The sequence below is a fragment of the Nesoenas mayeri genome (assembly GCF_963082525.1).
Source record: "Nesoenas mayeri genome assembly, chromosome: 5".
Classification (NCBI taxonomy): Eukaryota; Metazoa; Chordata; class Aves; order Columbiformes; family Columbidae; genus Nesoenas; species Nesoenas mayeri.
The window spans coordinates 5,494,014-5,519,479 of record NC_137548.1 but is presented as its reverse complement, the minus strand read 5'-3'; the positions used below and the strand labels follow the sequence as shown (position 1 = coordinate 5,519,479).

The 25,466-nt window shown below is 43.7% G+C and overlaps 1 protein-coding gene across 1 annotated transcript in view; it reads right to left on the bottom strand.

Moving 5' to 3' along the window:
- Positions 1-9,385: 9,385 nt before the first annotated feature.
- Positions 9,386-25,466, bottom strand: part of KIAA0586 — a gene marked incomplete at its 3' end in the record, with an annotated part of 79,161 nt that continues 63,080 nt past the window's right edge. The window contains exons 31-32 of the mRNA XM_080344591.1: positions 15,544-15,609; positions 9,386-9,531 (exon numbers count right to left, since the gene is read on the bottom strand). Of these exons, the coding sequence (XP_080200717.1) occupies positions 9,386-9,531; positions 15,544-15,609 (212 nt within the window). The remainder of the gene's footprint in view (positions 9,532-15,543; positions 15,610-25,466) is intronic.

Below are 25,466 nucleotides of genomic sequence, written 5' to 3'. Positions count from 1 at the left end.
GAGAAGATTGCAAACACCCAACTGAGGGCCACGTACCCGTGGTTGTGACTCCAGCTGTCTGCAGACACCAGTTGGGAACAGAGTGTGCAGGGCGCTAATGCAGACCCAGGGAAACACAAGATGTGGTAAATGGCTGTAGCGCCGTAAAAGTCAATGGAGCTACACGCAGATTTATATCAGCCAAGAATTTGATCCCCTACATTAAGTGGCAACAATACCCACAAAAAAAGCAACTTGCAGGCTGCTGTAATAAAATTATCTCCCTTTGATGTTGTTGAGATTCCTCCAGCCTAATCGCACTTTGAGAAATTTATAAGAAAGATGAGGACACACTTTTTAGCAGGGTCTGTTATGACAGGACAAGGGGTGATGGTTTTAAACTAAAAGAGAGGAGATTCAGGTCAGACATGAGGAAGAAATGGTTGGCCCTGAGGGTGGTGAGAGCCTGGCCCAGGCTGGCCAGAGAGGTGGTGGATGAACCATCCCTGGAGACATCCCAGGCCAGGCTGGACGGGGCTCTGAGCAACCTGAGCTGGTGAAGATGTCCCTGCTCATGGCAGGGGGGGCACTGAGGGAGCTGGGAAGGTCCCTTCCAATCCAAACCATTCTATGATTCTGCGATCTCACGATCACACAGATCCAGACCAAAATGAGAGCGCACCCCGCACAGAGCCCATCTGCTGCCAACACATGTTCCCTATGTGTCCCTATCTGCCTTGTACCTTCTTCGGTACCTGCTTCTTGTCCTCCCCTCTTCCCTTTCTCTAAGGGGTGCACACACATGGCCATGTGGGCGGTTGAGTAAAGGCCGATCTGGCAGCCCCATGGTTGACATTTCCTGGGCAGCGCAGGGTGCAGGTAACAAGGAAGACGGCAACAACCGAGTTCCCAGCATGGAGCAGCTGCCAGGCCATGTGTCCCCGCTGACACACAGGCTGGCAACAAAAGGTCCAGGCTGCCAGGACCAGGCTGGGCAGGAACAGCATCTCCAGGACCAGGCTGAGAGCCCGGGCAGGAACAGCATCTCCAGGAACAGCTCAATAGTGGCAGACGGAGATAGGAGACAGGAGAGGGTTTGCTACAACCACAAGCTTCAATTAACTGAAAACAGCAGAGGCAGCCTGAAATAAAGCACCTTCTCATATCAGCCGACACTCAAGGCAACTGCATTTTCAACCATCAAAGCAAAACCGAAAAGCTTTGCTCTCTGCAATTGCTCACAGACCTGAGCTGGGAATTCTAGCGAGAGAAATATTTTCTCAGGCTCTTGGAAGCACCACACAGCACAGACGTGCCACGGGCATTCCCGGGTATTATACACAAGTATCAGATGTAGAAGTTCTTTTCATAAGTACATTTTACTCTCAGGTCTTAAAACAGGAGTAGCTGAACTGAAGGGCAGGAGGGGAACAGTGAAACTTTTGCAGGGACCCATCCAGTTTACTGCTAACTCCAAACACACATTTGGCAGCCAGCTCTCCTCAAGGAAAAATTGGAAGTTGAGACCTGCTCACTTGGAGGTTCTCAGGCCAAATTGGAAAATGACCCTTGGGGTGGGTTCATCTCCACCACCCCCTGATCCCTGCTGTCCAGGCTCCCTTCCATCTGCTGAAGGGAAAGAGCTGCCTTACCCCAAAGGAGGCGTCTCCAAGAGCAGAGATGACTCACATCCTAGAGGGCCTGTTCCAAAAACCACGAGGAGGTGCGGAGGGCTACCAGAGACAGGGACATCTTCACTGCCCAGCAAACTGGATCCCACCCTCACCAGGCACAGCAACAGCACCTCTGTATAGGCTTCCTTCTGCAAACACACAAATAGTTGTTTTGTAATGAAAGGCAAAGCGTAGACCCAGCGCTTATTCCCTCTGGAATATTCTTACAGGTTTCATCATTGATTAAAGGGATTTTGGGTCCCCCCCCACCGCCCCAGCACGGCCTTTCTGCCTCTGGGCTCTTGCACGTACCCACGAGGGCAGCACTCAGGGACCGAATTACCAGGGTTATAATTCTTGGCTGCGCGCTTTTAACTGCAGCGAGGCATTGGCAGAGCTCAGCACACTAATTCACCTCCATGTAAACATGATTATTTTAAATGAACTCCAGACGAGGTTTAACTGTAAAAACATCTCCAATTTTTGGAGCATTTTTAAATGTTCAACTTGGAGTTGTTTTCGTTATGGCAAGAACTTACTTCTTCAGTTCACAAAGAATATTTTCAGAATTAACGATGTCCCAACAACCCCCCAACTATAACACGACGCTTGAATGAAAGTCACAAGTCTGAAAATTCAGCTGCAGCGGGATTTCATGGTCAGGATTTTCCCTTTCTTAGCCGGCTGTTCCTTTCCTCACAAGCAGGAATGTTTTCTGGTTTCAAAGCCAAGTCGAAGAAGAGAAGTGAAAACAGTGAGAGGTATTCACTTGGCTGCATTTCTTTCCATGTTTCTGGCGCAGGGTTCCCATTATAGCTTGCAAGGAGAAGTGGCAGAAGAACATGGTGTATACACCGTAATGGTTGTACTTTGTCTGAACAGACATGCTTCCAGGAGGCGGCAGATGAAAGGACCGGTGTTACTTCAGACAGAGAAGAATAACATCTTGCCAGTTGTGTTTATTTGTAGGGAACCGTGATTTATGCTTCCCCGTTTGTAGAGGGGTTGAGAGAAATGGATCACGTGGGCTCTGTTTAGATAATCCCTGAGGAAATTCAGAGTATAACAGGCAGGGAGAGATGGAGTTTGTTCTCGTAGATGAGAGAGGCTGGGAAATGGCAGGGAGAGGCGAGATTTCCTCAAGATCCTGGAATGAAGTTCAAGGCTCCAATTTTCTGAAAAGATTGAGTCTGGGTTGTGAGAATGAAGCAATTAAGGCAACAACAAAAACAGTCCAGGTAGGCAGGGATGAACAGTCCCTTGTCATTATTTAATGGTCCAGCACAGAGGAAAAAAAAACAGAATAGCTCCTCCCTAAATGATCTTCACTGTCAAACAGCACAAGAAGATGCAAAACTGTTGCTGCAAGGACAAAAGAGGGATCTGTCACCCTCTGACTCACACACCTGCTTTGTTTTCCATAAGGATGCCTCTTCGCGGTGTGTGCCCCATATCAGCCCTCTGCACCCTCCTGGTTTTAGCAGGACTGGCAGAAAGAGGCCAAATAAAGGTCTCTCAGAACCTGAACAAAACCACTGGTGCTCCCTGCACTGAAAATATATCCTTATCACAATTAGAGAAGGCAAGAGCGCGGCTGCTTTTCAAAAGGAAATAGTTTTGTTAATTGATTTGGGAGAACAAAACAAAGCGAAACAAACTCAGCTGTTCAAAGCTTGGCATTGAAAGAGGCAATGGCACAGCAGCCGGAGCACAGAAGGGGAAATCCTCCTCAGTCTTGATTTGCAAAGCCTATCGGCCAAAGGAATCCCTTGCTCGGCAGCACCTGGCACTGTGCTGCCTAGAAAGCCGCATTAAACACTCAGCGTTAACAGCCATAAGTGCTGCTTAAGCAGATGCTGGTTTCACAGCGAGCAGCGGGTCTGATCCGTGCCTTGGTGCCCGCTGCCTTGCCATGGGTGCTGATTATAAAAACACAGCAGGGAAGGAGCCGTGGCTGTGTGGCGTGGAAGGACTGGACTAGATGGTCTTTCGAGGTCCCCTCCAATCTCCAACATTCTGTGATTCTGCGAAGGTCTTTACACAACAGATGCAGGATGCTGAACGTCCTTCTCCAAGGGCACGTCACGCGGGAAAAGCGCCATTTCCAAGACTGTCAGCATAAAAAGAAGGGCAAAAAGAAAAATGACAGGGTGCCACTCAGCCAGTAAAATCCCCAGTCACTGCATGAAACGTCACCCAGAACCCATTAAAAATAAGCTCTAAGTCATCATTTCAGTGGCAAGATTTTCAAGTGGTGATCGAACAGTTGGCTATCCAGGTGATAACAGGCTGCAGGGTAAGTACAGCTGCACATATATTAAGAAACAGGCACCAAGTGGCGGCAATTTTTCACCTGACGGTCCGAAATCGGTGTGCCGAGACGGTAGAGCAAGGACTGACCCTGGCACCTCCCTGCAGAGGGGGCTTTGCCTGCAGCCATTTCAAAGCAAAACACCTGCAGGGCTTTAGTTCAAGCCATTTCAAGGTCTTCATGATCCCATCAACATACTCGACAGCTTCAGTGCAAGACCTGTCAACCTGGAAGACCTCCAGGCCTTTGGGGTGAAGTCTGATCAGAATGATGATGCTTTTCTGCCACAAGAAAGCTCCACAGAGAGGTGAAAAAGCACCTCTTCCCAAAACGGCCCTTTCTTGGACTGGAAAAACTGGGCAACAGCCTCCTCCATGAACATGGTGCCTCACAGGCTTCTGATTCCACTTCTAATTTGACTCTTACCTTAAAGCAATGTATAAGGAAGGAATGTATAAGGAAGGAAAAGAAGCCCTGAGCTGTGAGAGTCCACTTTCTGCACTCACCTCTCAAGGCAGAGGATGAGACCAAAACGCAAAAGCAGGTTTCACATTCCACTCAAAATATAACAAAAAGCTCTAGATATGGACACAGGATTGTGGGTTTGTATCATGGCCATGACAGAAGCAGGGCCTGGGACATTATCAGGGTCTCTGCTCATCTGGCCACATCACCATAGTGACATTTCGTTTGGGATTTTTTGTCATTGTTGGGTTTTTTTGAGATTTCTGGAAAACGCTTCTTTTGCAATTGTCACCTCAATCAAAGATGCCACATCATCAAGATTCAGACAAATGTTACGGCCACATATGCAGGACCAAAGAAACAAAATCACATTCAAGTCCTAGAAGGTTGGAGGAGACATCAACGCATCATCACAACAACAAATAGTTAGAGACAACTTTTAAAGGTGTGTATCTACATCAGGAGTGCAACAGAAGAAGAGGAGGGAAGAAAAAGCGAGTTCCATAGGAACACGCCTGCCAACCAGTACAAATCTCACAATGCTTATACAATAGCTTTCAGTCCCCCACACAACACACAGTTGGACACCTATAGAAAGGATGAACTTCTCACGTCGTATCAATTCCATAGGATACAATCCTCCTGCCTTTCTGTCTTACACTCTTGTGTCGAGTGTTAACAGCGAGGTGTTAAACGGCTGCAGGGTTCCAGATCTTAAATGGCTGCATTTCAGACCAGGATGCAGCACATTTTTGCACATGCATAATTTTAAACATCTGAGTCTTTTAATTCACAGGAAGGAGGTTGGCACATACATCTTTACCCAGTCAGGACAGAAACGTTGCCCTGTAGTGAACGCACCTTGGAAAGTCAGCATGTTTTTTGCAGCTGATTTTGACAACTCCCATCTCCAAGCTATGAAGGTGAACAGGAATAAAAGAAAACCCGCTTTTATCTAATTTCTCACAATTCAGATAATATTAAGCGTGCATGTGGAATTCTCCGCTTCCTATACTGAAAACCAAGTCAATTGAACAGGGGAAGGGTGACAGTGGCATCAGACAAATTACCTACCAGCTTGTGGCTGCGGTCCTGTCCCCGAGAGCCAGGAATTGTGTGATGTCCCCACAGATCCACCTGTTCTATTTATTGCCGCCACCCTCACCATGCAGCATCTTCAGGGAAGGGGAGAGCACCTCACTTCCAAACAGCCACATTTTACTTACTAAAGTCAGAAAAAGATGCTCCGCAAATATAAACACTTCTGACGTTTCACTTTTGCACTTTTCTATCCTGCAAGTCCAATCCATGAACAAATACCCTGGTCCTCATGCTTTCCTAATGAAAGACATGAGCGAGCTTCACCAGGAATTCAGTTAAAACAAAACATAAAGCCAGGGTTTTGGTTTCCATGCTACAATCCTGAAATCCAATAAACCCCCTCCACACCCCCACTTTCTGCTGCTGAGAATTAACTGAAAAATATAGCTGTATAGAGGTGGTTTTTTAATACTTTTCCTGGATGGAATTCTATTTGATGCTGTTAAGCTTTGATGACATACCCCAATGACTTGCTTGGAAAAAATCCGTTTAGCAAGCTTGCAAATCATGCTGCTTCAGTTCTGTGAGTGCCCATGAGAAATGTGCATTTTCAATCATAAAAGCTGTAGAAACAAAATGGAACTTGGAGACACAGACAGATGAATTCCTTATCACGGCTTGGCTGTGTTCACAGAACATGTGCTTACCATTTCAAACTCCGGAAAACTATTTACAGAAATCTGAAATACAAGACTGAATCCAAAAGGAAGAAATAGATAAACTTCTAGAAGATACTTTTCTTCTCGCCCCATTTCAAAGGAAAAATTGAGACTGATTAAAACCAAAGCAAAAAAAAACCACCCCATCCCCCCAACAGCTTTTAGCCTTTCCTAGGAATATAAATACTTGTAATACGATCTATGCACAGGGTGCCAGATTTACAGAGGTCACCTTACGTTTATATGGCACGATACTTCATTTTGGGGAAGGAAAAGTAAATAGTTTGCACTTTCTTCACCTCTCCAAAATTATTTTTGAAGGGGAACGGCGGAGGGTGCAGTGAGGATGAACTATTAACACATCCCACTGCCCCAGGGCAATCCCCACCAGCAGACAACCTTTGAAGCCCAGTGCCAGGCACTCAGGAGCTTCCAAAAAGCTCCATCAGTCACATCGAGTTGGGAGAGAACATAACTCTATGGGGAACTTTCTAAACTGATTGAAAATGGCCTTCACTGGGCATTTTCTGACGTGTTTTCCTAAAAACACAGCTCACTTCTACAGGATTCAGTCAATGACAATGACAACAGCATTGATTTAAATGTGTTTGTTCCCAAGAAGAGAAAAAGAAAAGACACAGAGCAAAATGTGTGTGTTGCTGAGCACTGCACAGTAAAACGTGACATGGTTATTTTCCTGGTATGATGAGACAAGTGTCTCTCCCCCCAGCCTGGGCTGTCTCATCCCTTCCTGGGCACCCTCCTTGCCTCTGTATCCATCTGCTGTCTCCTGTCTCATCCTCCTTTTGTCAGCTCTCAGCATGTTCTAAGTTCGATTCTCGTACTTTGTTTAGCAAAGCGCAGTCCTGATCCAGGCCTACAGCTCTCGACACAAGAACAGTACAGCTCATCTGCTATTTACACTGCAACAAAGCGGGGGTCTAAATTATATATTAGCATCCTAAAACACCGAGCAGATTGACAGAGCGCTTGGAACGTAATTTCATAAAGGTTTTCTCTTTCAGGAGAGCTGGTGTAAGAAGCTCTTACCCTTCCCTTGCATTTAGTTATCCTGTCAGTTGTTTTAGTGCAAACACTTGACGCCTTGCTGTAGTGAATTGATGCAAGGTAAAAGAATATCTCCACCTTCCCCAAAGAGGCTGCTGTTTTTTACAGCACTGATTGTGTCAATAGTCCGATTGATAGTGCAGTTTCACAGACAGCAGCATTGCCACAACCTCACAGATACTCTCCCTGTGCTCCTGGTGGCTTGTCACAGCGTAAGAACATCTAAAAGCAGCTTTACCACAGGAGAAAATGTTCATGACATCGTATGTTGAAAAACAGCTCCCAGTGACGTCGTCTCATTTGTGTTTTGTTCTTTTTTTTTTAAAGTTATGTTGCATTTTCACAAAGCCTCCCACGCTTTTATCCCCCCACTCAAATCTGCTATTTGCCAATTTGCAGGTCTTCAGACACTCCAGATTTATAGAGTTTGGATGCTCCATCCCTGGAGACATCCCAGGCCAGGCTGGACGGGGCTCTGAGCAACCTGAGCTGGTGAGGATGTCCCTGCTCATGGCAGGGGTGGCACTGGATGAGCTTGGAAGGTCCTTTCCAACCCAAACTATTCTATGATTCTAAGACAGACGAGAGCATAACTCTGCAAGAGATGGTCTTTTATGCCGAATCCTCTGGATATTCCCGACCTTGAAGAGTTGAAGCTCTCTCTTTTTCCATTTTCCCTTGCAGATTCTGCAGCAAATCAACTGAACCTTGTGGTAAATGAGATCAAAATAAAGACAAACGGAACTTCTAATCTTTCTCTATTACAGAGAGATGAAATCAGTGCAGGCTCCATAAAATAAGAGTAATGGGATCTGTTCACGGTTGTGAGTATCTGCAAGAACAAAGTGCCTCTAGTCAGTGATGCAGTGAAGCTGTTCAGATGCAGTTATATGCTCCCGTGTCACAACAAGGTACAACTCAACCCAAAAGGAATAATTTTTTCCTAGCTGTTACGATATGTCTTCACGGCCCATGTCTTTGAAAGTGCCACAGTATTTCCACAGGTATTCCATGAAATATCCCATGAAAATCTCAGACTGGATGAGGAATGGAGCAAAAGCTGCTTGAGGCAGAGGGAGCACTGGAACAGGCTCCCCAGGGAGGTGTCACGGCCCCAAGCCTGACAGTGTTCAAGAAGAGACTGGACAACACTCTCAGACACAACTGTGGGGTTGTCCTCTGCAGGGACAGGAGTTGGACTCAATGATCCGTGTGGGTCCCTTCCAACTCAGGACATTCTATGATTCTACGATCCTACCTTCCTCCCCAGCTGCTGCTGGACTGACCACACCGTCCTGATTGAGGTGATAAAAATGGAGCAGTCCCGGAGAGGGTGGCAATATGTTCATGCGCTCTTTATGTTTACCGTTACTCTGGTATTTCAGACTAGAGGTTATAGGGCTCCTGAAGGGCTGAGACTGCAGCAAGCAGCTCTGTCTGATGAGAAAGAGAAATTTACATTAAAATATGTGAATAAATAACCTTACCCGCACAATCTCTCATTCAGGCATGTTTCAAGATGGGAAAAAAAAATCTTTAGGGAAACAAACATCAAAATGCTGAAAAAAATCTGATTCTAAAAAAATAAACTCCTCATAATAACAATAAAAACTCTAATGGTCTATTCTACACACAATTTTGATTTACTGTCTTGTGATAGCACTGTTCTAGGGATGAACGAGCTCTAAAGATATCTAGGAATACAATTTTTTTTGCAAGCTTTCGTTTCAAATATATTTTCCTCTCGCTCCACATTCCAGCAGTAGCGACATTATATTGAGCCACATATTTTTTTTCATCAGTGAGCCAAAATTTTGCCATCGATTTAAATACCTATCAATCACTTCCGTGTTCTTCTGTACACGCAATAAATAGTTAAATGGCCTTCACCTTTATTGACTTAAACTCACAACATTTCTGAAAGAATTGCATTTTATTTCTTTAAAAATATTTGATCTATTCACAAGCAGAATCATTACCTAAATTTATAATCATAAGAAAAATAGTAGAAAATAAACAGTACTGAAAGACCGGTATTTTGATGAACCATCCAGACTATCACGCTTGGCAGACAAATGTACCAATGACAAAATCTTCAGACAGTGACTGTCATAAAAAAGCCGTAAGCTTTAAAATGTGTCCGTCCCTGAAGAATCTGGATCGCCACATATACTACTCACACTCTGCGTTTGGTTATCTGTGTTCATGGACGGCAGCTTCACCGACACCTTTGCTGCAGAAACATCTGAATTTAAATGTGGGGCAGCATTCTCTCCTAAAAAAAAAAAGTTAGAAAGGAGAACAAAACACATTATTTCAAACAAATAAATGGTACTGAAGTCATCCCCATGTTGCATCCCCCCGTGGAAATAAAAAGTGACAGCTCTACTATCCACAGTTTTGAAGCATTTCAAAAAGCGCTGGTTTAGCCATCAGTTCTCTCTATCAGGTAACAGAGGGATGAATTTATGGGCATATATAGACTGGGTAGTATCTACATATAGATATAACATACATACAAACTCACATATACATATATAATTTCCAGTAGGCCCAGAATAACTTCTAATACATATACTGGTGTTTCCCACAGAAATGAAATGCGATCCTCATTGTATTTCTAAATTCCGTTCATATGTGGTTGTCTGTTTGCATCAAACACTTAAAAAACATTCAGGTTGTTCAATACCACATTTCTATATATAATCATAAAAAGCAAATGAATCCAAGTTGAAGCCATTGGCTACACGCCCTACAGAGAAAAACCCGCTGTCAATGCTTCAGCTGCCCAAAACGCAAGTGAGAAGTCGTTTTAGCTCTTCCCTATCTCCAACCCATTTCCCTGACTCATTAAGGGTCCTTCTTTCTACTCCTTTGTGGTTTATCTCCCTTCTTTCATCCTCTGACAGACTCCAGAGAAAACATCCCCCCCAGAGATGTGGCTTGCAGGACTTTACAAGCCACATTCATCTTCCAGCAAACCCGAGATGACCCTTGGCCACTTCCCATTCTTGCCATCTGACCCTGCAAAATGTGGGGTGTCCTGAGAGAGGAACAAGCCCCCTGCACAGCCCAGCCAGCACCTCTTCACCCAGAGGGTGCTGGACACTGGAACAGGCTTCCCAGGGAGGTGTTGTGGCCCCAAGCCTGACAGTGTTCAAGAAGAGACTGGACAACACCCTCGGACACACGGTGTGAACTGTGGGGTTGTCCTGTGCAGGGACAGGACTTGGACTCGATGATCCTGTGGGTCCCTTCCAGCTCAGGACATTCGATGATTCTGTGCCAGCAGTAGTGGGGACACGTCAAGCACCGGCTGTTGAGCAGCTGGGGGAGATCTCCGCAGGGCTGGGAAGTCCCCACATCTGGGAACGATTGGAGGGGTGGGAGATGGGAAGGGAGAAGGGTCATGGGCAAGAGTTACTATATTTAGGCAGAGGAAGGAGATAAGATGAATCAGTTCATGGAGCTGGGGGAGGAAGACATCAACCAGGCTACAGACACAGGATGAAGGAGGACAGGAGAAGTGGCATTGAATGAACGGCACAATATTCATAAAGCTACAGAAAGAGCATTTTGAGATTGCAGTTGTCCTTGGGACATTTATTCTACCTGCAGCAGCTACAAGCAAAACAAACACATGGGTCTGTGTACAACAGCAAAGACTCTCTTGGAGTTTGCTCTGATTCTGATAAGCTCCAACAATTCTCCCTTCCTCTGTGATAGATTAGGTAATTAAACCAGTAATTTCCCAATAAAATCAAGAAGTTAGGCTTTCTTTCACCCCAGTTAATTATCTCCAATGTCACTGTACTAGTAAACTGCTTTCAACTGCCTTGCAGCAAAGCATGCTTCAAATGGCTAATTAAAACAACAAAAACCCACTGCTAAAATAAAATTTCATCCCGTGTTTTTCATGCTAGAAGAGCTGCCAACAGCCTGGAAAGTCAAACATGAATGAGGCCAAAGACAGTAAAGCCAGGACATGGAGCAACTTGTGCCAGCCAACGCTCCTGCCCCTCGGGAAGGCAGCAAGAGCACGAGAGCATTTTTTGTGTCCCCAGGGAACCAAGACATCACCTGCCTGTCACAGCTGCTTACACACTGTGCAAGAAGCAATGTCCACACTTTCACTAGACTGTCCTCACTGCCTGGACACCCTTCGTCACTCCCAGGCTGAATTCCTCGGGAAAGCACAGCTGCCAGCATCTGGGTTGGCATGAGCCCGAGCAAACCTCACACACACAGTCACGGAATAGTTTGGGTCGGAGGAACCTTCAAAGTTCACCCAGTGCCACCCCTGCCATGAGCAGGGACATCTTCACCAGCTCAGGTTGCTCAGAGCCCCGTCCAGCCTGGCCTGGGATGTCTCCAGGGATGGTTCATCCACCACCTCTCTGGACAACCTGGGCCAGGCTCTCACCACCCTCAGGGCCAACAATTTCTTCCTCATGTCCACCCTGAATCTCCCTGCTTTAGTTTAAAACCATCACCCTTCGTCCTATCACAACACGCCCTGCTAAAAAGTCTGTCCCCATCTTTCTTATCAGCCCCTTTTAAGCACAGAAAGGCCGCAATAAGGTCTCCCTGGAGCTTCTCTTCTCCAGCTGAACACCCCAACTCTCTCAGCCTGTCCTCCCAGCAGAGCTGTTCCAGCCTCGCATTGTTTCCGTGGCTCCTCTGTCCCCATGACACACGAGCACACGAGCAGTAAGAAGACACGAGGAATTCTACATCTTCTGAACACGATTCAGAAGCACATTTACAGTAACACCACAAAGATGGGCAAGGAAAATGTTTTGTTTTTTCCAGAGGTACTTCCAAAAGCTGAGTCTGCAGCCATATTTGAGTGATAAAAATAGGTTATTCAGATGGGGAACTGAAAAAAGGCAAAGTGTTTATTTGGTTAGACATGAAGCTGACACACAGTAAAGACATCAACGTGTAATGCACGAGGAAACTTTGTAAATCATCCTAGACACTGAAGCAACTCTCCAACACTGCATGTAGTTTGATGCTTTCAAAGCCTGACTTTGTTAATAATTTCCACAGTCATGTCACATTCTATGATGTCATTGTTTCAACAGCTGTTTTCAGGTTTCTTTAAAAAAAAGAGGGAAAAAAAGATAATATTGCCTTATCTCAAGGCTCTGTATTAAATTCAAAGTATTTGATTTTGGGGTGCTGAAAGAAAGTTTCATATTAGCATACATTTTTCCTAACACATACGCTAATATATTTTATAGATATACTGTAGTTCAATTTTATGATAGACATAAAATGCTGAAAGAACAGAAAAATTAAAAGAATAATTCCATCTACTTGCTCAACAGAAAAGTTACCAGGTCCTGAGGTATTGAAATATCCTGAAAGATAAGCTTAAAAATAACTGAAATAAATATTTCCCTTTTTTTAAAGACAGAAAACCGAAGTCTTTGATTCTGTTAGATGGATTCTGTTTATTGATGATTTAGATGAGTGGATTGAGACCATCATCAGCAAATTTGCTGATGACACCAAGTTGGGAGGAAGTGTCGACCTGCTGGAAGGCAGGAGGGCTCTGCAGAGGGATCTGGATAGACTGGAAAAATGGGCTGATTCCACTGGGATGAAGTTCAACAAGGCCAAGTGCTGGGTCCTGCACTTTGGCCACAACAACCCCCTGCAGCGCTCCAGGCTGGGCACAGAGTGGCTGCAGAGCAGTCAGACAGAAAGGGACCTGGGGGTACTAATTGACAGGAAGCTCAACATGAGCCATCAGTGTGCCCAGGTGGCCAAGAAGGCCAATGGGATCCTGTCCTGTATCCAAACTAGTGTGGTCAGCAGGACAAGGGCAGTGATCCTTCCCCTGTGCTCTGCATTGGGGAGGCCACACCTGGAGTATTGTGTTCAGTTCTGGGCCCCTCAGCTCAGGAAAGAGATTGAAGTGCTGGAGTGGGTCCAGAGAAGAGCAACAAGACTGGAGAAGGGACTTGAGCACAAGACCTATGGGGAGAGGCTGAGGGAGCTGGGCTTGTTTAGTCTGGAGAAGAGGAGGCTTAGAGGTGACCCCATCACTCTCTAGAACTACCTGAAGGGCAGTTCTAGCCAGGTGGGGATTGGTCTCTTCTCCCAGGCAGTCAGCAACAGGACAAGGGGACATGGGCTTCAACTCTGCCAGGGGAAATTTAGGCTGGAGATTAGAAAGCAATTCTTTGCAGAGAGAGTGGTCAGGCATTGGAATGGCTGCCCAGGGAGCTGCTGGACTCACCGTCCCTGGAGGTTTTTAAACTGAGATTGGACATGCCACTTAGTGCCATGATCTAGTCAATGGACTGGAGTTGGACCAAGGGTTGGACTTGATGATCTCTGAGGTCTTTTCCAACCCAGTTGATTCTGTGATTCTGTGAGGCAGATAATACAGAACCTGGATTTTTAGCATTTTCACTGTAAAAAAACTATGGCTATCCTACTACATGGGAGATTCTGCTCCATGACTGTAACTTTCCAGACTAGGAAGCCGCTAGTCCTGAAATTCTACATTGGCCCAAAAATACAACTAAGTTGTATTCCCGCTCATGTATGTTATTTACTGCTGTCTGTATCTGCCTTTTGCTGCACACCGGTGACGACACTTGTATAGCCCCTGGCCAGCTCCTTCATTAAGAACGTGATATTCCATTTTATCTCTTCACCCCATCAGAGAACATCTCATAACCACTATGAAGATGTTTTCCTCTTCGACACTGAGCTCTTCACCGCCACAAATATGCAAATTGCAATGGTGCTTGTAATCTTTTGATATGCTGTAAAAATGGAATGGAAAATTCCTCCATTTCCAAAGCAGTGCGAGCAGGCAGGTAATCTTCACAGCTTTTTTCCTCTTTACGGGCTCTGGAAGTACTCAGTGCAATTTTGTAATCATGCACTTAGCTGTATTTATAAAAAAATGTCCTTGTTAAAATCCAATAAATGGAACATGTGGCCTGAGGTGACCTCCAGCTCTCCAAATTCATTGTCACCATCTAAGATAATACTTTCATAGAAACTGTGCAAACCAACACTCTTAATAAGCGTGGAAGGGTCCTTGACTGGTAGAAACTCAACAGTGACTGAAAACATCTTAGTGACCCACTGATGGAAAAGGTCAGATTTCAGATCAGAGATTTTTCCTGTTCTTGGCAATGTATAACAAATTCATGTACAGTACTAAATTTCCAGATCTTTGCTTAACAGAAACATAAAAATTAATGGTGTGTCAACCATCCGGTGACCTGTGAAGGGAGTTTTTTTCTCTAAGAGGTACTGTCACACACAGAGTGTGCTCTATGCAAGTGTCTTGTGAATGTATGCCAAATGGAAAAGGAATTAAAGACACTAAAGGGAGGTTTAGTTACTAATACCATATGGCAACAATAAGAACAAAGAAAAATGTTTTAATCTTTCTTTTTAGATTTTTCTATTTGGCAAAATAAAAAGACTAAACAAGTCTGACTTTTAAGCCAAATAAAAACCATGTGCTTTAACTCCTTCAAGTTGGTGTTCATACATTAAATAAAACTTCTATTTTTAATCTATCCGGAGGTAAGCCAGACCTATAACATAAGTGGAAAGGGCTATCTTCAAGACAGTAAATAGGGAGGGATTTGAAGGATCAGGACCCAGGTTATTGTTTCAGTATAAAACCAGAGCCATCATTACTGTAGTTACCTACATATTACTTCCAAAAATGTAAGAACAACCATCACTCCCTAGCAAACCTCCCTCTACTCTCTAACGTAACAACTGAAGCAGCAAACGTCTAAGAGCAAGAATTGAGTTCCAAGCATACGTAAAAAGAACCCGGAGCAGTGCTCTCGTTCCTTTAATAGCACGGGTTGATATGAATGGCTTGTTTCTTCTTCTGCCAGATTCCATCTGCTTCACTTTGTTTATCACTGACTTCAAAGTTTAAAACACTGTCCCAACAAATAACTTCCTCCAGATGGCATTATCTCCAGTGTTCCGAGCACTGGGGATAACACAGCACCTGCAGGGCTGTTACTCAGCATCTTAAAATCTTCAATGAAAGTGGTTTGGTTTTGTTGTTTGTTTGGTTGGTTTTTTTCCTAGTGTCATTCCCCCATTTTGCTTTTTCCCTCCAAAAATGATTTTCCATCTGGGATACAGTTACAAAGACCATTAGCAGGGAAACAGAGTTGTCAGAAATTCTTTACAGTAGTGAATGTAAAGTAAGGCAGAAGAATACACAGAAGACCAAAGGTAACAGAACCACTATCTGCAGAAACACTTTATCTGGTCCTCTTACCTGTAGGTAAAGATGTGAGATGCGTATTTGTGCCAATCTGTGTCCAACCCATGTCTCCATGGATACCTGTTGGGGACCAAAGAAAAATTCACTTATTTTCATACCGGGTTGTACAGGCAATTTATTGAGTATAGCAACCCAAGAAGCAGCGTTTTTAGCAAAATCAAAATTATTCCAGATTTGCTGCGCGAACATATACTGCTAAGAAACAGCCATATGTTGATGGAAGCAATTCTGAGGGCTACACTGAAAGGCAAAAATACACTGCAATGTCAGTCATGCTGCTAATTATAAGGAACAATATTGCCAGTCCAGACTCATGCCCAGCTATACCCTGCATATTGGCTACATAACTCAATGCTGCTGGAATTTATTGACTTAGACAATTGTGAGTGGCTATGGTAATGAACTGGCCACATGGCCTCAGGATGGTAAGGAATACAGCATTGTCAGAAATTAGCATGACCATCGCATTTTTCAAATAATGCAATTGTTTGGACAAAATGGCCTCGAGTTGCACCAGGGAAGGTTCAGAGTGGATATTAGGAAACATTTCTTCACAGAAGAGCTGTCAGGCATTGGAACAGGCTGCCCAGGGCAGTGGTGGAGTCACCATCCCTGGAGGGTTGAACAGAGATGAGGTTCTCAAGGACATGGGGTAGTGCCAGGGTTGGGTTATGGTTGGACTCAGTGATCTTAATAGTCTCTTCCAACCAAAATGATTCTATGATTCCATGAAAATTATTCTCAATTCATTAGAATCAGGAATAATATCACTCTTCCACTTTTCCAGCCCTGGCACATGACTACCTTGAAGCTCTATGGACATTCATGTTATTGTGGAGGTGGTGTCCTCTCAGCTCTGCTATAAATGAAGGGAAAATAAATCATCTTCAAGCAGGTGGGCTTTTGAGGGCAGGGACTCTGTTCTCATTGTGTAAATGCTTTGCCAAGCGTTGTGCCCCTGGTGCAGGTCAGAGCGCTGCCTTCCACCCGGACAGAAACCCAGAAAACAAGAACAAGATGCTCCGCAAAAGCACCCACTTCTCTTCTTGGAACTCCAAATCAGATTGCCCCAAACTTCCACGACAAACAGAAATGACTCTAGGCCAACTCAGGCCAAATTTCTAGGCTTGAGTTACACAAAAGGGATAGATTTACAATTAAAACACTTCAGTTGTTTTACAGAAATGGACTGACATCTGCAGGACTCGTGCCAAAAATGTCTGGATTTAAAAGCATGAGGCTACTGCTTGTGCTGAAAAAACACAGTTTCATTCTCAAAGGTTTCAGCCAACTCATAAACCTCCATAAGTGGGTCACAGACACCAGCGGAGACAGAAAGCTATATAGTGTGAGTTCAGCTCAAGTTTTGACCTAAACTTGCCAAATTCCAGCTTGAGATGGTGCAATGTACTTACAGAAACACTGCATGCAAGCACACAGAAAATAAACATGCATACACACACACTTTTCTCTTGGCTTGTTTGTTTAAACCCTAATGTATATCTTAGCTATAAATATTTTTGAAAAGAAAATAAATTCAGATCCCGAGTCAGTGAAGGAGGGTGGGACGCAGGCTAAGCAGCTAACAAATTTTTCAAAGCAGAATATTGGAAAATGATTTTTCCTCCTCTCAAGTCTGAGTTCAAGGTTCAGTGGTTTTCCAAAACATCTTATATTCCCACCAACAGCAACACTAAACAGAACAAAAAGTAGAAATACATAAAATAAACTAGAACCAGATTTTTCAAAGTCCAAACACAGAGACCGGTAGGGAAGGGCAGACAGAAAGCAGCTCCGAAAACATCCAGGAATGAGATTGCAGAGTTTGCTAAAGAAATATTTCCTTTTGGTGCCTAAAATCTCCTCTGCTCCTTCAGATCTGGCACATTTTGCTCTGCAAAATATCTCATGGCTTAATAAGTTTGTTCCCTGGCCACAACTCTTGCTGTTGTTTCCCACTAAATCACTTCCAAGAGATGTGCAGCGATCTTTCCAAGTAACTACAGTATTAATACTGAGAAGAAATACTAAGTCAATTTGGTTTTTCCACACAGATGCCTGTGATTTTTGCATGTGCAGTTGGCTAGAAACAAATAGGGCTTTTTTCATTTTTAAGCACTGCTGTTTCTTGACTGAAACCATTTTCTTGAGGAGAACTGAGATGAAGGGTCTGTGGTCAATCTTGAAGCAGCAGCTTCTGTTTGTAAGTAAAAAAGGAGAAGGAGCTGGTTCATTATCGGTCCAGAGTCTTTGAAAAACACCGGGAAAATGTGTATCTTGTGCACGGGCTGAGAGGAGGAGTCATCTCTAAATCCACAAGAGGCAACCTAGGTAAGCAGCTGGTGGACTCAGGAGAATCTGTCAAGTGATAATTAAAACACGGCATATCTAATGGTGTAATTAATATTTTATTTGTTCAGTTAAATTAACTATCACCTACATAGCAATCTTTTTCTCATTTTCTGCAAAACCTAACAGGCAAGTGGTCAGGAAGGTAATTTTAAAAGTATGTTTGTATAACATACTCAGCTCTGTTATTCACACCTTCATGTTTGGGGATGCAAAAGATATTGTAATGGCAGTATCTGAAGCAAAATAAAGCAGCTCAAAAAAAAACCACCCATGAATGATCGATTCTGGGAATTCACACTAAATTCTAAGATAAAGTTATGCAGACTTCCCTCAGGACGAAGAATTATTCACTGCAAACCTAGCAGTGGGACTGGCTCCACCGAGACCTCGTATCTTAACAATATTAATTGCAGCAATACTGCCTCCAGCTTATCTACATTGTACCACAGTACTAGACATAATAGCATTCATAGCCTACATGGGGAGTGGCAAGTGGGAGAAAAAATAAAATCAAAGCATCTTTTTAATTCTTAAAAGTTACATGGCCTGTTTTTATTTTAAAATCATTAATTTACACGAGTAATTAACGTTGGACAAACAAATGCAATGATGTTTCATCATAGATTAGGGTTTGAAAATGAACATGTTTCCAGGTCACTCTTACAATGAAGATGGGTGTCCCAGTGAGGGAACCCCCTCAGTGAATGGTGTTATTTGTAATGGATGGTGCTGCCAGGACACGTTGGGTTACTCTGGAGTCCCCTCCTGCCCTCAGCTCAGTTGGGCCCAAGCAGTTCAACTACCAACAGTCAAATTATCAAGAGTTACTCCACATGCTGCTCTTACGTGGTCCTTGATGCGCGGTTGTCCGTGTCACTTGGGACGCACGTGTGACAATCTCTATTTATCAGATGGGTTCAGCGTGTTGCAGGTCAAGCCTGAGCACGTTTATCTGCAGCGACGCTTGTGCCGCACGTGCTCACCAAGCATCGCACGCCATCCAGCCCTTTTAAATCCCCAGCGAAACAACTGTTAAAAAAATTATTAGGGATGGAAGAGGCCAACTTTCAGTGAATCAGAAGACACAAGGTACTTCCTATCGCTTGAAAATGTGATGGGAGGCCTTGGTGAGCTCTCCGTCCAACAGACAAGAGGGTTTCCTGGGCAAGGAGGTGACGCCCCCTCCAGCCACGGCAGCGACCTACACCCACATTTGAATGAAAACCAGGGGATGGGCATTGGGGTGGAAACGGTAAACTTTCTGTACTGTGGTGCCCGAACAGCAGTGCTGCAGGGCAGGATTTCCTCACTGCAAGTCACTTTTCATGTATAACGGAGTCACTAAACTATTCTTATAAAACATAAACTATTATTCTTATTAAATCAAATAAGATATACTCAGCATAAAAAAACGCTGTTCAAATAACAAGTGTTTTTCTACATGAACACAAACAAAAAAGCTGTATTTCTCTATTCTGAATACTTAAATATCACCTGACCCTACGCATTTGTTTTGATGATTTTCACTTACAAAGTCATGGGATTCTCCCTATGGAAACGGTTTGCGTTGGCTCCTACCGCTGAACTACCATCACAAAGATCTGGCACATTAAAATGCTTACACCTATAGCACAATTACTCTATTTTTATAATTACACCTTTTAAAAAGGAGATTATTAATGTTTACCCCAGGTAAAACAAAACAAGACAGAACAAACCCAGCCCTATAGAGTTAGCATTTCCCAGTGATGTTCTAATAAACACCAGGATGGCTCTACACACATTTGTAGTAGATACATCAACAAACTTGTTAAAAAGCCCTCTTCTCAACCATCTATTTATCAGCAGAAGGTGGCCATTACAGGTCTTAGCATTTCTGTCTATCAATTCACTTTGAAAAATGTATTATAGGAATGAGCAATTCTAGGAAATTTTGAGACACAAGCAATTTTTCTATTAGCTCAGAAAGGGTAATGTAGCAATCTACATAAGTAAGCATAGGTTAAAATAAGGAAAACATTAAATATCTGTACTGGGAGATGGCTACTATGTAAGTGTCCAGATCCTATTCTGCCAAAGACCTTTTAATCCTTCTGAAATGAGCACCTGGTGCGATGACAAGTAACGTTGCCTCTACAATCTAATGCACAGGACCAGAAACTTGGAAAAGTCTGAGAGTAAATATATGTTTTTATCCTGTGCTGTGTTTAAACTTTGTGCAATGAAAAGAAGAATTCCTCCTGGTAAAACTAAAAAGAGTAAAACCAAAATTCCTTTGTAACACCTGGGTGAGTCTGAGCTCTGAATCAGTAGAATTAATGAACTGCAGAAACGTATTGCTGTAAATCTACGCTATCTATTCAGCATGCTACGCCACCTTAACTCTCTCTCAGGCACATCGCTGCTGATTTTAACCTCCATCTCTGCTAACTGCTATAAAAAGCAGGGGAAACACTGCAGACTGCTCCCACAACACTGTGCCTCTCCTTGAAGGTTTCACTACCCACTGCTGGTTCCCCAGCAGCGACAGTGAAAGCGATAACTGATGTTAGCAACACAGCTGGGCACAAATCTCAGAGATGCAGTGAGGCAGCACCTTCCAAGACACTGAACATCCTCACTGACATCATGTTTTCATCTGGACAGATGTTCTTTACCTCTGAAGCTGTGTACACACACAAACAAGTTGAAATTTGGAACGCCGGCTGCATTAACTGATGGTGACAACTCCCTCTTAGCATCCACTTCCAACTTATTTTAGAAAGCACTGCAGCTCTTTGACATTCACTCTTCCCAGTTCAAGCTGTTGGTGCCAAACCGGGTTTGCACTCGGGTCATCAACAGCTTTCTTCATTGCTTTGGGCCGCAAGAATGATTAATATTGCCCGTAGGCAGCCTGAATGAAAATCATTTATCAGTCGCCTTGGTTTAAGTATTCCTGGCCAAAACACAGAGAAACCTGCAGTGCAAAGTGTGTGGAAATGTGTGGGAGCAGCGCCCTTGCGGAGGGGTGGGCTGCTGCGTGTTGATGGGACACGGCTGGCGCAGGTGAACGGCACAGGAGCCTCAATTAAGAGTTCTATAGGATCCGCAGGAAGAGCAATTATGGAAAGCTCCTTAAGAAAGCAGCTTTTGCAAACCCTCCACACACCTGACAATGACAGAAACAATTATTTAGCACAATCGTAGTCTGCCACACGACACCCAGTGTGTAGCACAAGTACAAAGGCAAAAAAGATCTTTTCTTGTGTGTCTCATAGAATTTAATGGTTCTCCAGTATTTTACTGGAAGCAAATTCATCCATGGTATATAGACACGCATGCGCTCCCAAGTTCAGGAACACTTACTCTGCAAGTATTAATCAATCCGCTTTCTAGCACCTTCTTGGACACGTTCACAGGGAGATCAGAAATTTTAAAAACAATATCCTTTTCTTTTTTTCTCTCCCTCTCTAAGTATCATGAAAGAACAGAGTCTGGAATACACTTAAAATTCAACACATATACAACGTGGGGAGAATGCTTCCTCTCACCATCACTCTGTCACTGAGAGTTACACAGCCTACACAAGCAGAAGCGAACAAATGCTTAAAGATCATCTTCCTTTATACAAGACAATATTTGAATGTCACTGTTATTTGATGCAATTGTTTTTTTAAAATCTTGGAGGACGAGAACACATATGTTGCAAGGTCTCTTGGACCAGGACTGTCTCCTACCATGTAGGAAGCTGGGCGGAAAGGAGCCTGGATCACAGCTGAGGCCTCTCAGTGATTCCACAATGCAAACCATCACATAGTTCTACTGCCCAGGTTACACACTAAGTTATCCAATTCGTCCTATTCCTTCAGAGGAGAAATAAACAGGTTAATGCAGCGTTGTCTGTTGCTCTGTATTTTTAGATAACTACTTGCGAAGCGAGTAGCGTAGTAGCCAAGGTGCACCATTATTCACACAACCTACATTTATCACACACAGAAAGTTCCCTGGAAATGTATTCTAAATCTGATAAGAAAAATCCTCATTAAGAATCATTTGCTTGTTTAATTTTCACTTATTGAGCTTTAATGTACCATAAAAGTAAGCAATAACAACAGTGCCTTAAATAAATATTGCTTGTCCTGTACTCGTTAATGTTTTAGAAGAACACAAAGCTGCCTGTAGATACAGGAAGCTTCTGGAAAATAAAAACTAACCAATCACATAAACTAAAACGAGAGCTTTAAAGAATTTTTTGTTGAACACGGAGTTCAACAAAAATGTATTCTGTTCACTGTACACACGACACCAATGGGAATAAGAGCCAGTTCAAGTTCTAAGTTACCATTACTTGGGTAATAGTTTCAAGCTGCAAGGCACAGCTGTACGGGCCCAGCCAGACAGGCTATCACAGCAATGCTTTGATAGCATGGGGCCCTTAAGTGTCAGGATATAGAAAAGGCAGCAGTTGTTGGCTGTGAAAACAGTCTGATACAAACCAGATGGGGACTTACTTGATGGGCAACACAAAGGAAAACAATTGGCTCATTCAACAAAGTCAGGCCACTGCCCCAGAGAATTAACAGAAGACAATAACAGTCAACCAGAGTCGATGCAAACAAGAAACAGCCATGTGGTTACGGTTTAAGGAATTGTTTCTCCTCAGACTAAACATAAAGTTTTGATTTCTAATTCTTATATTCATTAATTTCAGTCTCGTTTACAAGCCCCCCCCACCCCCCTTTCCTCCAAAGTCTTCCGTATAATTCATTTATGTAGTACCCGCTTTCACACACCTACTTAAACAAGAAAAAAATTACATGACAAAGGCAGCTCTATTAATCTAACGTTTCCTGAAAAATGCCAAGACCACAGACAACTTTCTGAACCGTGTCAAAACAGCGTTACAGATACACAGCACACAGTGTGTTATTAGACACATTTGCATGCATGTGGCAGTGGAGTTACTGGTTCTTTTTGATTCGAAATGCATAAAGCCCAGTAGGTCACATGCCGAGTTACCCAAGTACAGATGTCTTCCAGTTTTGTGAAGAGCTCTTCTGGTTTCTTACTTAACTTTTTTCAGAAGTAAACTTCTGACCAATTATGTTACCACATAACAGTTTGGGTTGTCAGGCTGCAGTTAAAAATATACTAAATTAGCTATTATACCCAACTTCTTGTGAAGCAATCAAAAATTTAAAAATTGGCTACTTCAGCCATAGCTCAAAAAAAATCCCCAACCCGTTCATTTTTAGAAGCTTGTAGAACATTATGATCCAAAATCTTAATTGCTCTTGCTGTTTTATTACAGGAAATATAAAAGTGACATGTGCAAAGGTATTTTGATTACAAATTACTTACAGAGATTGCACAATAAGTCAGACCTCTAAGGGCTTTCTGCAATTTCACTCTCAGACTGAAAACATCTGAACTTTCTTTTCATATACTTCAAAATATTCCCTCTGGCAGGTTCTGCGCTGCAGCGCTCAACACGAGTGCCAGCGCTTGGATGGCACATTCTGAAACACAGTCACATACTCGGATACCCAAAAAAGGACGTGTACAAAATGCAGCGACACACAGATGTCATGGATGCCTTATGGTGGCTAGTTCACAGATTTCTGAGCTAGCCACGTTGCATGGTGAAAACATCTCCTAAACACATCACTCGGACCTACGATGGGTACATAGGAAGTCTACTCTTCCATCTAAGTGCTTCACCCTCCACGCAGACTTGTGAGAAGCAGCTGGGTATAAAGAATTTAATGTATGGTTCTCATTGAACAGCCCAACTGGACCTACAGAGCAAGGGTGTTTGTCCTTAAAGAAAGAAAAAGACCACATGAATCCCCTCTACTCTGCCCTGGTGAGACCACATCTGGAATATTGTGTCCAGTTGTGGCCCCTCAGTTCCAGCAGGACAGGGAACTGCTGGAAAGAGTCCAGAGCAGGGCAACAAAGATGCTGAAGGGAGTGGAGCATCTCTCTTATGAGGAAAGGCTGAGGGAGCTGGGGCTCTGGAGCTTGGAGAAGAGGAGACTGAGGGGTGACCTTGTTAATGATTACAGATATATAAAGGGTGAGTGTCAGGAGGATGGAGCCAGGCTCTTCTCGGTGACAACCAAAGATAGGACAAAGGGTAATGGATTCAAACTGGAAGACAAAAGGTTCCACTTAAATTTGAGAAGAAACTTCTTCCCAGTGAAGGTGCCAGAGCCTGGACCAGGCTGCCCAGGGAGGTTGTGGAGTCTCCTTCTCTGCAGACATTCCAACCCGCCTGGACACCTTCCTGTGTAACCTCATCTGGGTGTTCCTGCTCCATGGGGGGATTGCACTGGATGAGCTTTCCAGGTCCCTTCCAACCCCTGACATTCTGGGATTCTGTGTGATTAAGGAAACATAACTGCAGGCCCTAAACATCATCTTAAGTGATTCTAGCTTTTCACTGCTGGGGTGCTCAAGTATGAGCATGGTTTTATTTAAAAAAAAGACTAAAATGCAGCCTTGGCTGCACTCAAAACAACCGCCATATATTGTAGGTAGAAAAGCAACTTTTTTACTTCAGTTTCCTGTTGTAAGCACAGAGCCAACACTCCAACAAAGCTGTTGTGTGCTGCTCTGTGTCTGAGCTAAAACATCTCCCCGGCTTATTTCCAAAAGTGCAGCCAAATTCTTGAAACCTCCAATGAAGGGCTGGGTTGTCACATCGTTGCAGAGAAGATTTTGCCTGCAGCGCTGCTATTACTCATTTTTCACATCATATATATTGAGGTCAGAACACTTTTTTTTACATACAGCTGCAATTTTGGGCTGAGTCTCTTCGCTAGACCATTTCTAGAAGATTACGAACCTTGGGAACACAACGGCCTTTATCAAGCCTTAACCTCGGAGATACCGGCTGTCGCAGGCTTGCGTTTAAAAGCAGATGAGAGAGGAGCAAAAACCTCTTTAAATCCCAGGTCTGCCTGGAGGGGCAAGAGCTCCAAACGCTCTTGTAAAGATGGTTTTGGACATGGTTCGTCAGAGAACGCCTCCACAAAGGATGGCGAGTCAGGGCCAGCTGGAGCAGGGGAGCACGGCTGCCCGGCTGCTGTTACAGCGACGACTCCAACAGGAAACTGCTCCCCCCTTTCTTTTCTCTTTTTTTCCTTTTTCTTTAATCAGGAAGGAAGCTTCGTCTTCAGAAACAAGCATTCCCTGTGTAATCTCCCTGCTTGCCTTGTCTCCAGGAGCGGTTCCAATTACTGAAATAAGCAACATGCGAAGCAACGCGAAGTTAATCGTGTATTTGCACTGTAACTCGAACCAGTAAATATTTCCCATTTATAGTTTTGATTTACATATCAGAGTACAATGCAGCTGTTAAGTAAATAAAGCTATTTGCTCCAGATTACTAATTATGGTTTAAGAAAAAATAAAATTAAGCAACAGCTAGCAAATTCCACGCTTTTTACTTCTACTGAAGATACAATGGCCTGACAAGGAAAGAAACTGCAGCTGTTTGACTGTCTTTAAACAAGCACAGCCCTAACGCTTGCAATATGTACAGTGCATAAAACAAGGCCACAATACACAACCCTGAG